Source organism: Ctenopharyngodon idella, chromosome 23, assembly GCF_019924925.1.
Source record: "Ctenopharyngodon idella isolate HZGC_01 chromosome 23, HZGC01, whole genome shotgun sequence".
Taxonomy (NCBI): domain Eukaryota; kingdom Metazoa; phylum Chordata; class Actinopteri; order Cypriniformes; family Xenocyprididae; genus Ctenopharyngodon; species Ctenopharyngodon idella.
Window position 1 is genome coordinate 18485857 of NC_067242.1, and position 13419 is coordinate 18499275.

The window sequence follows — 13419 nt, forward strand, 5'->3', positions numbered from 1 at the left end:
GCAGTGGTTCAACCTTAATGTTATGAAGCGACGAGAATACTTTTTGTGCGCAAAAACAAAACAAAAAACGACTTTATTCAACAATTTCCTCTCTACCCTGTCATTCTCCTACGCAGTTTACATTGAAGACACATTGCAGAGCTTCCGTGATCTGTCAGAACGCAGGCTCATTATTGGCCAGCTCCTGCGTCAGCATCACACGCACGCGTCGTGGGGCTCATGTGAACAGAGTCGGCCAATACTGAGCCAGTGTTCGGATGCAAACACGGAAGTGCTGCACTGTGTTAACTGTGTAGGAGTCTGACAGGGTAGAGAAGAAATTGTTGAATAAAGTCGTTATTTTTGTTTTATTTTTGCACACAAAAAGTGTTCTCGTCGCTTCATAACATTAAGGTTGAACCACAGTAGTCTCGTTGACTTTTTTTAATAATATCTTTACTACTTCTCTGGACCTTGAATGTGGTAATTTCGTTGCTTTCTATGGGAGATAGAACCTCTCGGGTTTCATCAAAAATATCTTAATTTCCGAAGATGAACGAAAGTGAGTAATTAATGACCGAAATTTCATTTTTGGGTGACCTAATCCTTGAACAGTACATTTTACTCATTTGTCTCACCCAGCTTTTCCTTCTAATTTCAGATGAAAACCAATAAGAATCATTCTCCCCTCTCCAAATAACATCCTATTAAGCCCTACACCCGACCAGGGCTGAGATGAATGTTTGCATTTAATAATAGCGCCCACTGCTCCCCTGATAAACCAGTCATCCATCCAAAAAGAAAAAAAGAGAGAGCTGGGAGCCATTGAGGGAGGGTGAGACAGATAGATGAGGTGGAGCACTCTGCTGTAGCCCTGCATTAGCAATAGCTAAATATTTACAGTCCAGCCAAAGGCCAGGAACAGGTGAGGGCAGGGGCGGGTGGGAGAACAAGCACCAAACAAACAAAAAAATCCTTGAGAGAGGGGACAGGGTGATAGTGAGACGGCACATAGTAGGGAGTGACAGAGATAAACACACCAGATTTTTTAAAGTTCTAATCAGAAGGAAAGAAACTACAAAAAAAAGCTGAATGGTTGCCAAGCAACAGCGCGGCGCCACAGATAAGGCCCGTTAAACATTCTAGCTGGCATGTGTACATGGAGCGCTTATGTCAATGGCTAGATTTAGCAGGTGTGAGAGAGATGGTGCCTGCAAATGAGTGAGAAAGAATGGTGTGACCACGTATGTGCACCGAGAGTGCAAGTTCTGGCTCCAGCTCAGTGAACGGGAAGGCCAGTAGGGGTCAGGGCATTTCTACGCACCATCTTGAGCCGGTAAGTGATGTCGGCTCACTCTAGATCCCGAGCGAAGACAACGACAGGGAGGAACAAATAAAATTTTAACTAATTGCCTGTTACGGGCTCCTTCCCTCCTCCAGCTCCCTCGGGCTCAACAGGTTAATGTGCATCTCTATGGAGATTCAGCGGGCCACTCTAAGCTCTCAATCAGGTAGGAATGAGGAAGCACTTTAGAGAGCACCTCCATCCACTTTTACCCTAATGAGCTTCAGCACAGACCAAAACAACATCATGCTGGTTCCCAGGCTTCTATTCGAGAACAGCGGACCTCAAATGGATTTATTTTTTCTTTTTTTAATAAATAGAGATGGAAAAAACTGCAATTCATGGCAAGATTAAGATGAATTAGAGGAATGCGATATTGAAAAGTCCCTTCAATGTGTAATTCCTGAAAAACAATTATCTCAGATCGACCAAAACATGCCAATTTATGATAGCCCATTTTTATATGCTTCAATGTACAATCATGTATAAGAGTCCAAGAAAAAAAAAAAAAAAAAAAAAAAAGTAAAAAGTAGAAAACCTGAGCGATAAAAAAAGACGAGAAAAGAAAGTGCTATCAACGTTAACGCACGCTTTTAATATTTTTAGTTTAACGAGTTAAAATTATTTAATGCAATTAACACAGCATCCTTTTTTTTGGTCATTCTTTGGCTTGCGTTACATTATATGATCATGCTCTTATTCATGCAAGTGCTTTTAAACCATTCAAGCGCGACAAGACAAAAGAGAACGCGCCGTCTGTGAATGTTGTCTATGTGACAAACATGTAAATATGACATTTATTATGTATTTATGTGAAGACTGTTTTAAGTTCACTTAAATTAAAAGTTGTTATACTTTTTGAAGCCTAATGTTAAAATTGATAGCTTTCAATTACACTGTAATGTTGAATGGCTATAATTAATAGCTAAAATAACTGGCCTTCATTCATAAACAGATGCCATTAAACAATTATTTAAAATATACTGTCTTTATGTTGTTTCTACCTTAATTTAGAGATTAACTGTGAAATTATTACAATTAAATATATATTAAAAACTTATATTAAGTGTTTTTAATCGCAATCATAGAAAAAAAAAAAAATGTGTTTTTTTATATATATATATATATATAAAAAAAAAAATGTGTTTTTTTATATATATATATATACACACACACACACACACATACATATATATGATTTATTTTTTAATGATTTTAGTTATTTGTTTTTAATTTAGACAAAGTCATATAGGATTTTATCATCCATTCTAAGGCCGCACAACAATGGTTAAGCTGATAATTATGATTATTTTGCTCAAATTATAATCATGATTAAATAATCATGATTGTTCTCATTTGAGAAATTTCATCAGAATTCCTACACTTGCATGTAAGCACAAACCAAAAGAGCATCAACTTATACACAAGGAACACAGACACTGACTGGCTATATTACAAATTCATTTGGAAAAAAAAAAAGAAAAAGAAAAAATTCCAATGGAGAACGCTAAACTCCACACGTTTGTTTGTGTTTTAAGATCATCAACATTTTTATACAGTGCAGAGAGAGCGTGTACACATGGTTACGACGTTGGGATGATTAAGTAAAACACTAGGAAGAAAACGTTTCCATTTGAGAGAAAAGTTCTGATTGACGGATTTAAACTCTTGACATCTGGCAACCCCAAGCATGAAAGCTAGTGGAGGTTTGTTTACAATGCAAGATAACAGAAATATGAAACGAAAAAAAAAAATGTTTTCAGGATAAATAACCAATGTGCCAATATCATCGACGATTATGTGTAAACAAAAACAGCAGAAATCTTGATCATGATTTAGGGTGTACTCACACTAGGCGCTCTGAACCATGCCTGAACGTGTTTGACCCCCAAAGACCGGTTCGTTTGACTAGTGTGATTGCTCTATACTGTGCCCAGGCGCGGTTTGTTTAGCCGTCCCTGGCCCGCTTGGAAAAGGTGGGCCAGAGCGTGGTTCAGATGGGCTTGAGCACGGTACGCATGCAGTGTGAGCACTAACCGTGCCGGAGCACGGAACAGCTACTACTTTTGTGCGCTACCGTCATCATTATGACGGCAAACATCTTAATTACTACTTGGATAGTACACTTATCAATTAATGTAATTAATTTGAGTGTATTTGGGTTTATAACGGGTCTGGTTCTCACCTTATTGATGAACAGAAATAAATCTATTAGGCAGTATCTTAGCGAAAGTGCTTTTCTTCCTGTTTTCTTCATACAAAAAGTTGCATCGTAAATGACGTAAGCGTGCTCCGGACTGGAATGTTAAATGCAATGTGAGTGCAGGCCAGCGTGGGAGTGGGGAGGGGAGACAATCGCGCTCGGGCTCAGTTCAAGGCAACCATGCCTAGTGAGAGTACACCCTTAAATATGATTAATCGTGTAGCCCTAGTGTTATGCACAGTATTGCTATAATCCACAACATGAAAATAATCATCGGTATTAGCGAGAATTGGTGCACATATGAATAAATCACAATAAACAGGCTCAATTTTAGTTTCATGCTGACTTTAAACAAATAAAATGCTCTCTCTGCTCACCTGGTCCAGCAGGTGGGGAGCTGACAGTCATACCCTGTAAGTTTCCATTCCTGAGGAGGGATGGGGACTTCTGAATCCCCAAACTGCTGCTACCAGCACCCACCGCTCCCACACCTCCGGTACTGCTGACGGTGCTCCCGCGGCAGGACATGGTGCTCATGGAGGATGGCGAAGGGGAGGTGGATGAGGGCATTGTGGATCCGTGCTCTCCGGTATCAGTGGTTTTACTGTCCTGGGTGGTGAAGCACGGTCCATAGCGGTTTCTCCAGTTCCCCCTCTTCTTTTTCTTCACTCCATCCTCGCCTGTAGATGAAGACGATGTCGCAGAGGAAGAGGACGAGGAGGGCTGGGGTCGTTTGTAGCCGGCCGAGGCCAGGCCACCCAGCTCTCCGGCCGGGTGACAGTTTTCGTAATGCTTACTGGAGCTTTGGGGGAGGGACATCATGCTGAAGGTGTTGAGAGCCACCATGCCTTCAGAGGCTCCGCTTTCCGCACCACCCTTTACGTGGCAACGGGCAAAGGATGGAGGTGTGTAAGATTCGCCGGCCCTCAGGGTGGGATCAGAGAAGCTGAGGAAATCAGATGTGGGCTGAACCACAGACCCACTAGTGACTGATTTACTGCTGCTGCTGCTGCTTCCTAATAAAAGACCTGAGAGAGAAAAAGGAAGAGATAAAGATAAAAGTGCACCTTAATGTCACAACCACATTAACAGACATACAGCATAAACCAACAGAGAGGTGGCATATGGTCATAAAACTATGACATTTTTGCAGCCACAGTTTTTTAAGTACAGAATTGGACAACAGCGCTACAATCATCTTTTATATTAAGAGTTTGTAATATTGTAGCACACAAACCATTATCAATTCTGTGCATAATAATTGAGCAACTTTTGCTATATTATACACTACCATTTAAAAGGGTTGGCAAGATTTAAAAAGATTTTTTTTTTAAAAGAATTCTCTTATGCTCATCAAGGCTGTATTTATTTGATCAGTGAGATGGAATACTGTGAAATATTATTATAATCTAAAGTAACTGTTTTCTATTTTAATATATTTTAAAACAGCTGTATACGTAAAAATTATCTGAAGGCAAAGCTGAATTTTCAGCATCATTACTCCAGTGTCACATGAACCTTCAGAAATCATTCTAATATACTGATTTGAAGGTCAAAAAACACTTCTTATTATCAACGTTGAACAGCTGTTGCTTAATATTTTTGTGGAAACTATGATTTATATTTTTTAATGATTCTTCAATGAATAAAAACATGAAAAATATCTTTACGCTCACTTTTGATCAATATAATGCATCCTTGCTGAATAAAAATATTTCTTTCATAAAAATATCATCTTACTGACCCCAACTATATCAGTTGTCCAAAATGAATAACCCCCCCCTCCAAAAAAAAAAACCTCTGAAATGTTGAATACCTAATACTCATTTTTTCCTCCTGATCTGGTATTCAAAAAATATATTAAAAATGCAATTAACATAATGACTTGACTTTACCTCTTCGATGAGAATGTTTTTAGTTTCAGAATCAAAATTCTTTCTGATTTTGAAAATCTTTATAGAATATTTTTGAAAATAACTATTTCCTGAAGAAATCAGGAAATTCCATGATCTGGTGCAACGGTCAAACTCGCAGGAAGCCAAACAATCAGGTATGTAGGCAGGCAAGAAGGGTGACCCAGATCTAGGTGTTCATTCAGACCCTCCCCTCAGGCAAGGACTCGTCCTTTAACCAAAGCCAGAGAAACAACTCTGACGTGCATGTTTTCACAGCTGTGGCAAGAGGCTGCAGAGGCTTTACTTCCCAATTTTACCATGCAGTCTATCCCACTAACATCTAAACACACACAGAGCTTGCATGCCAATTAACAGTCTCGAAGATACAGCAATATTACAAAAAAGCTGCCATGACAAATAGATAACTATAGCTGCATTTTGTAATTGTTCCAAAAACACATTAAGGAAGTCCTGCAATCTCTTATTGCTGGATCATAGATTGAGCACTACTCTTGATTTACTGCCTGAAGAAGAGCAAAATCTGTCTGAAAAGAGAGACGACAACTTAAAATCTTAAATCCTGCCTCAAAGAATATTACTTTTTATCTGCCGTTCCTAGATCAACAACAAGATTCACATAAGCGGCAATATACAAAACTTTACATATTACCACAGCTCTGTTATTGTCAAACACAAAGGGCTCAATTTAATAAAAGATTGCTGATATTGTAATCTCTCTCATATACTTGGGATATTACATCAGGGTGGCCGAACAGAACAGTTGTGTGGCAGGGTCTGTGTCAGGTGTTGTCACAACAGCCCAGACAATATGACAAATTCTCAGTCAGAAGATTAGACTTCATAGTTAATCTCCAACATCTTTTGATCTCATTGTCCACTGCTGAGAAAACACTGCGTTGTTTCTTCTTCCAGGGTTCCCTGAAGTTTGCACGCAACTCCAGCGAGGAGGCCCCTGCCGCACTTTGACACATTAATGATTAGTCTGAATTTTCCAGACGTGACCTCTGCTTCAATCCCTCCATCACGGCTTGATAGCAGAAAGGAAGGGAACATGCTTCTCCTCTGACTCCCAAACTCCCTCATAACACACATAAACACTCACACACACACAGACGCCACCCACAAGCACTGCAAGTTCGGAAAGACTCGCCGCTCCACATTACAGCGGCAGCCAGCCAGACGACAGCCTTATCGCATACACATGCCAAGATTACGGCTTCTGGATTCCATCCAGCTCTGTCACAACAGACTCAAAACGTCACACACAGGAAGTTGACACGAGACTTGAATCTATCCGTTCAATATAGAAACATGGAGAGGGTGTTTACCAATTCATTTCATCAACAATCTGAAGTGAAAATGAAGGTGGCATGTTTGAAAGTCTCACCTTGCTGAAAAGGACTGGTCGAGGAGGGGACTGTGGATGAAGTCGCAGTGGTGACCACAGGACCGTGGGGTTTGCTGGGCGCGGACTTGCGGCCCCTGGACCCCGAGCTTGAGCTGGCGCCATGACTGCTAGACTTCTTGCTTTTGCCATCCGAGCTCTTTCCATCCGAGGAGCCGCCATCCTTGGAACTGGAACTGGAGTGAGATGGAACTTCCTGGAAGTTGGCATTGGTAAATCGGCCTCCGCTGTCATCCAGACGCTTCTGAGTGGAGGAGATAGAGGAGACACTTCCGCCACTGCTGCTGTTGTAGCTCTGTGGCCAAGAAGGAAATGCACACATGGGCAAAAAGGCTTAGAATGCACTTTTCTTTTTTTATTAACATTTGACAAACTCTCAGGCTAACAGTCTAACAGACAGGTGGACTCACCTTCTCAGAGGTCACCATCAGTGCTGGAACCAGGGAAGGTGACAGTTCCAAAGACTTTTTGTGCTTTGGTTTGTGGCGATCTCTTTCTTTATGTTTCTGTGATGAAACAACAACAAAAAAACCTTAATGAAGATGGTACAGCAAAGGTTTTGACTGAAGGCAGTACAGCTTGGGAGGGACTAGCCTAGCCTGTAATTTCTGAAAACAAAAAGACAGAAAGATGGGAAACACAAATAGGTGAAACAATGAAAGTCCCATTCTGAACAAGTCAATCGTTTGGCATGCATTCAAACCCGGCAAGGAGATGAAGATCTGATGAATCAGATCTCATGAAGATCTTCCTGTAAAGAAAAATCAAGGGTATTCCTCTGGATGGGAAAGGTTTCACGTTTCAGGCCTGACCAGAGTCTACTGCAGCTTAATTTACACCCCAGTCTAGTGCCACGCTCCACACAGCTCTATTTGCGCCCAAGAAACAGGAGCGTGAACAAATTTACACCTCGCACTCCAATCGAACACCTCCAACCTCTCCGTTTCTGTTCTTAAGAGCATGGCTGTAAAAATATGCAGTGATCCTGAACCATTCGTACAGAATATTTACACATTCCCCACTGGAGCGATATACAAACGTCTATCTTTTTTTTGCCCCTTCCAATCATCTTCCAGCCATTGTCTCAGTTAGAATTGACAATTATTCTGAACATAACGGTTTACGCTACTTCTCTGTGCAAGTGGTGGGGACAATTCCAGAGGCCCTCAGGCTCAAGTTTTTCAATGAAAATGAAAATGAGCTTCTGCTTCTTTTACGCCATTTACTATTTTCCAGCATATACCATTTTAAATGCCATTTTCTTAGAACAGAAAAATCATACACACTTGAAATGAAGGTGTTGAATAAGCACCCTGGGAATTTTTTTAAGTGGCTGGAAAAGACTGTATTTGCATTGAATACGCATTGCTATTGGTTTTCATCTGCAACCTATATATCCAAAACAAATGTCACTGTTTTTGTGTTATGCTTAAAAATGATTTGCTTATGCTGCAAAACACATTACAATTTTAACCAAAAAGCCCAGCAAAATGACAAGTTTATTAATAGTGACAATATAATTAAAAATATAAGTGCATTTACAGAAATTACAAAGCTTTGTTATGCCACATTTGCTCTCCAACAAAAGTGATAATTTTGAAAGGATGCAAAGACAAGACGCTTAGTCTTAATTAACATTGTTTCTAAAGGTGTTGATAAGGCAGTGTTATTATGAGGAAAAAAATCATGTCACTACTTGGCTTTGATTATGAATGTGAAAAAAAGAAAAATACACAACATTATATTCATCTTCATTCCATCAAATAAATAAACTGAAACCATCTAGATACATAGACCCTTATGTAATGACAAAATGCAAGTATGAACTGCTGCTTACTGGTCTAATTAAATTTCTGACAAACATCTTGCAAGAGTTTGACATAAGACGACAGCTATCTTAATTATACAAAGATGAATAGTTCAGACAGAGGTGACTGCAAAAGAGAGAGAACAAAATGCCAAGGCATTTATCATAATTCATCAATGCCTTCAGCAGATTAGTGAAATGTAGCAAATCTCTTTCAGGACGAACAAAGAAATTACTCCCGAGGCTTCAGGCTAAGTATTAAAATTCAACTACGGAAATGAATAAATATAATAAATCTTAAAAATACAAAACAAAAAAACTAATCATCCAGAAAACAAAGCTAAAATCCCAAACAGATCAGAATTTAAGATATGTGAGGCAGGAGAAGGAAGAGAGATTGAAAACATCATTTTATTCCCAGATGCCGCTCTCGACGGCCTCTCAGAGCACATCTGAACTAGCTGCAAATTGAGAAGCTTTTAGCCTCTATTGTTGTTTGGCCCTGGGGTTTGGAATTAGCTAGGTATACATCTGAGCCCCCCGACCTTTGACCTGGGAATGTGGAGTAAGGGGGATGGGCCCCCTTTGCTAATGCAAATCAGGCGTCGTAACAATAGCCATGGCGGAGCACAGAGCACTTCACAACACGATCTTCAAGAATACAGCTCCAACCCGAATCATTGTTCATGTCAATCCCTCTCTATGCAGAATAAGGCGAAGAAGTTAAATATCAAGAATAATTCTGGGAGAAACTGCTTTAAATGGCATCTCATATTTAATCTTTTGCTGACCTATATTACACAGGCTGCAGTCGGTCTTTGAGCAGCTTAAAAGAGCACCATCCACTCCATTTAGTATGCATTTCCAATGCAAACTCATTCAAACCAATTCAAATAATTAGTGAATTTGTGTCAAATAACCAAAAGCCTCAATGTCTGACCTGCACTCCCCGCTGTAAGTGCTCATCTGACTATTTCTAAGCATTCAGATTTACATTTAAATACATGAATCGCAATACATGCAGTCTAATACTTTCTTCACATTACTTTAAAATGATCTTTAATAATCAAAATAATGAACATGTTTTAATTTGCAACTTCTAAAAAAAAAAAAAAAAAAAAAAAGCAAAATAAAACAATATATTATATATTGTTATATATTATATTGTATATATATTATATATTATATTATATAACAAAAATGCATGTGTGGTTCCACACTTTACAATTGAACTGACTTTATGTAGGTTGGTAAGTTTGCAGAATAGCAAAAATCCACAATTATCACGTTTTTTAAATTTCAAGGGGATTAAAAAAAAAAAAAAAAAAAAGACAAAAATGTCATAAATTATATCACCATTTGAAAAACAACTATTAAGCAAAATTATTAAATGAAGACAAAAAAGGGTTCAACAACAGACCATTAAATAATAAATAAATGTAAATCCTTCCAACAAACTTCAAAAACTGAAGAAAACGATAAAACATTTAAATAAATGTTAAATCAGCACTGAGAGCCATTTTAATGATGTGGTTCAAAAAGAACAAATCGGGCAAGCTATCGCTGATTAAGATGGCTGTACAGAGGCTGAGCGTTTGAAATATGTGGCCAGTGGGCGCTGCTTAGGGACAGGCAGAAAATTATCAATGACGATGGATAAATGTGATGAGCTCCTCCACACATTTCACACTATGAGGTCTGCTGGATTAGTATTTCAGATACCACCATTATTACAGTAAGAAAAGAATACAGACAAGAGGCACAATCAAACGTTTTTTTTTACATGCACTACGGATCGTCTTCCGCCGTTACATACCCATTTATTGATATGAGGCCATGTTACAGGACCTACGCTTAATTGAATTAAATGGGAAGGCGAGCAGGGCTAATAACGCTGCATGTTTCATTCGGTATGGCTGCGTATAGAAAATTAGTGGAACAAATGACTACACTACCTATAAATACTGATTAAACATACTCTGTGGAACTAATGGCCATGACGGATGCTTTTCTATGCATACAGCACTCTTTATGTTGATAATTTGTGGCAGCATCAAAATACTAATCACTTTGAGTGATAAAAGGCACTCTTCTCCCTCCCATGGCTTTAAAAGCTCTGTGGGATATAAAAAAAGTGTGCATGTGAGGGTCGGCACAGGGTGACAGTGGCTTGTGTAATTTGCATATTTCGGACAAAAAAAAAAAAGAAAGAGAAAAAAAAAAAAAAAAAAAAAAAAAAGAGTTTTGGTTTCGTTCGTTTACCTCATAGTCTGAAGTCGTGAGGAGGGGGGCATCAATCACACATGGCAGGAAGTGAGGTAGATCTGGAGGCTGCCTTACCTTCTTTTCCTTGTCATGGTGCTTATCCAAAGAGTGAGTGGAAGAATCACTTAAGCTTTGAGCCCTACTACCACGGCCTTTGCTCCTTCTCTAAAAGGTGAAAAAGGAACTTCGAGTTACCATTTAAAGTCTGTCCAATTACCTTTTTTTCCCTATTTCTCACTTCTCTCTCTTCTAGAAGCAAAGAAAATAGCCCTTACTGAGACAAAGGAAACAAATAAAAGACAATTACGGAAAAAGAAGAGACAAAAAAAAAAAAACATTGTCATGATAACCAATCAGAATTTTTTATATATATTTTAATGGTTACTCCATCAAAAGCAACTTGCATGAGCTCTTCAAGTCGACCTATGGTAATGTTTGTTTGTTTTAATGCAATGCCAACATCCAAGGCTATTACACTAGGGATGCACGATATATAAGCCACCATATCGGTATCGGACGATGTGTGTTCATTTTTTATGTTATCATTATTGGCCCAATAAGAAAATTTGGCCGATATATTAAAGCTGATAAAGAATGGATTATTTCCTTTAGCTGAGACAGTTCAGATGCACACTGTTCACCATGATGGATTTGAATTGCTTGAAATATGATTTGAGTCACTTCAAAAAGGAAAAACAAGTTAAGTGCAACATGTACAGCGCAATTCTGTCATGTAGGCTAAATAAAATTATAATGAGAACATTATAATTGTGTACATGGGACATGGCTTTTAATGGTGAAACTTTTGTCTTTGTAATCAGGCTCTCAAAAATTAAATCTAAATCCTTGATATAGGTAAATCCAAAATTATTGTTATCGGCCAAATGTTCATATCGATGCATCCCTATATTTTACGTATGGAAATGTAGTTAAGGAAAGCCAAAGAATACCTTGATATAGTTACTTATATTTGATTTCTCTATACAACTACAAATCAACAACATTCTCCATGTACCAGCAGAAACGGATGATTTTATATTAAGGAAAAATTTATTTATTTATATATATATTATATATATATATATATATATATATATAATAAATAAGGAAAAAAAAACAAAAAAAACATTGTGCCATGATGCATGAACTTTACATCCAAACTGACCAACCATTATATTGCATTTTCCAACACAATTTTAATTTGGCCTAGTAATTTATCCAATTTTATAGCATTTATTAAAAAAAAAAAAAAATCTAAAATATGCCACATTTCTTTAAGTGAACAGTCTCTAAAGTAGCTACTGACAACAAATGCCACAAAAAAAAACTCAGGTCACAAAATGGTCTTTGTTTACCAGCAGCCCACTGAAACAAAGACCTACATGGAAAAGTCAGGGGTTAGTAGCCAGCTATTGAACTATTAATCCAAGAGACTGTGCTGATGCTGTCAGTCCATTAACATGGTGACAGGGAGACATGGTACATCCTGCAGAAACATCATGCTGTCATGTACAATAGAGCAATCACCACAATGGATGACAACAAACAAAACAAGCAACGTATTGTCATTTTATTCTGACAAAATGGGAGACGAAAAAATTCCTACAAATATATATTTACATAAAAACACACTACCATTCAAAACATTGGAGTCAGTAATGTTTTTGAAAAGTTATTTATGTGATAAATACAGTAAAATACATACTGTAAAATATCAACATTTAAAAAAAAAAAAAAATCCTATTTAATATATTTCAAAATGTAATTTATTTCTGTGATGGCAATGTTACATTTTCAGCAGCCATTACTCCAGTCTTCAATTAATCATTCTAATATGCTGATTTGGTGCAGCACATAGTCAACATTTATAATAAAAAAATAAATGTTTCTTATTTTTCTTTTTTATTATAAATGTTGACAATATGCTGCTTAATGTTTCTGTGGAAACTGTTGATATTTTTTTTCCAGAATTCTTTAATGAATAGAAAATTTAGAAGGACAGCATTCATTTTTTAATATATATATATATATATATATATATATATATATATATATATATATATATATATATATATTTTTTTTTTTTTTTTTTTTTTGCTGTCACTTTTGATCAATTTAACACATCACTGCTGAATGCAGTGGAAAAAAAATTCTTACTGACCCTCAAACTTTTAAACAGTAGTGTATATTTAAATATTTAAAAATATATAATTATATTTTATATATTTGAAAATCACTGATGCCAAAAAGCCCCAACTGAAACCATGAAAAAATGTGTAAAATATGAATGAATGCATAAAATCACAACACTAACCAATTTGGAAAAAAGAAAGAAGAAAAAAATCATGAAATACTCTGACTCTAGAGTCTATTCCCCAGTAGCCAGAGTAGTCATAAGTGCCTGAATGAAATAAAATGGTGTATACATAAATAAACATCACTATCCCTCCATCCTCAACTCATTACAATCCCCTATGAGAACATCACAAAGCGCTAGCC

At 37.4% G+C, this 13419-nt stretch overlaps 1 protein-coding gene across 8 annotated transcripts in view; it reads right to left on the reverse strand.

Moving 5' to 3' along the window:
* Positions 1 to 13419, reverse strand: part of mllt10 (MLLT10 histone lysine methyltransferase DOT1L cofactor) — a 55172-nt gene that overhangs the window by 22758 nt on the left and 18995 nt on the right. For 6 of the 8 annotated variants that reach the window (XM_051881607.1, XM_051881604.1, XM_051881601.1 and 3 more), the window contains 4 exons: positions 10996 to 11085; positions 7259 to 7354; positions 6831 to 7143; positions 3905 to 4555 (listed from right to left, as the gene is read on the reverse strand). In XM_051881607.1, the coding sequence (XP_051737567.1) occupies positions 3905 to 4555; positions 6831 to 7143; positions 7259 to 7354; positions 10996 to 11085 (1150 nt within the window). The remainder of the gene's footprint in view (positions 1 to 3904; positions 4556 to 6830; positions 7144 to 7258; positions 7355 to 10995; positions 11086 to 13419) is intronic. The other 2 variants (XM_051881605.1, XM_051881603.1) reach the window with 1 other exon arrangement.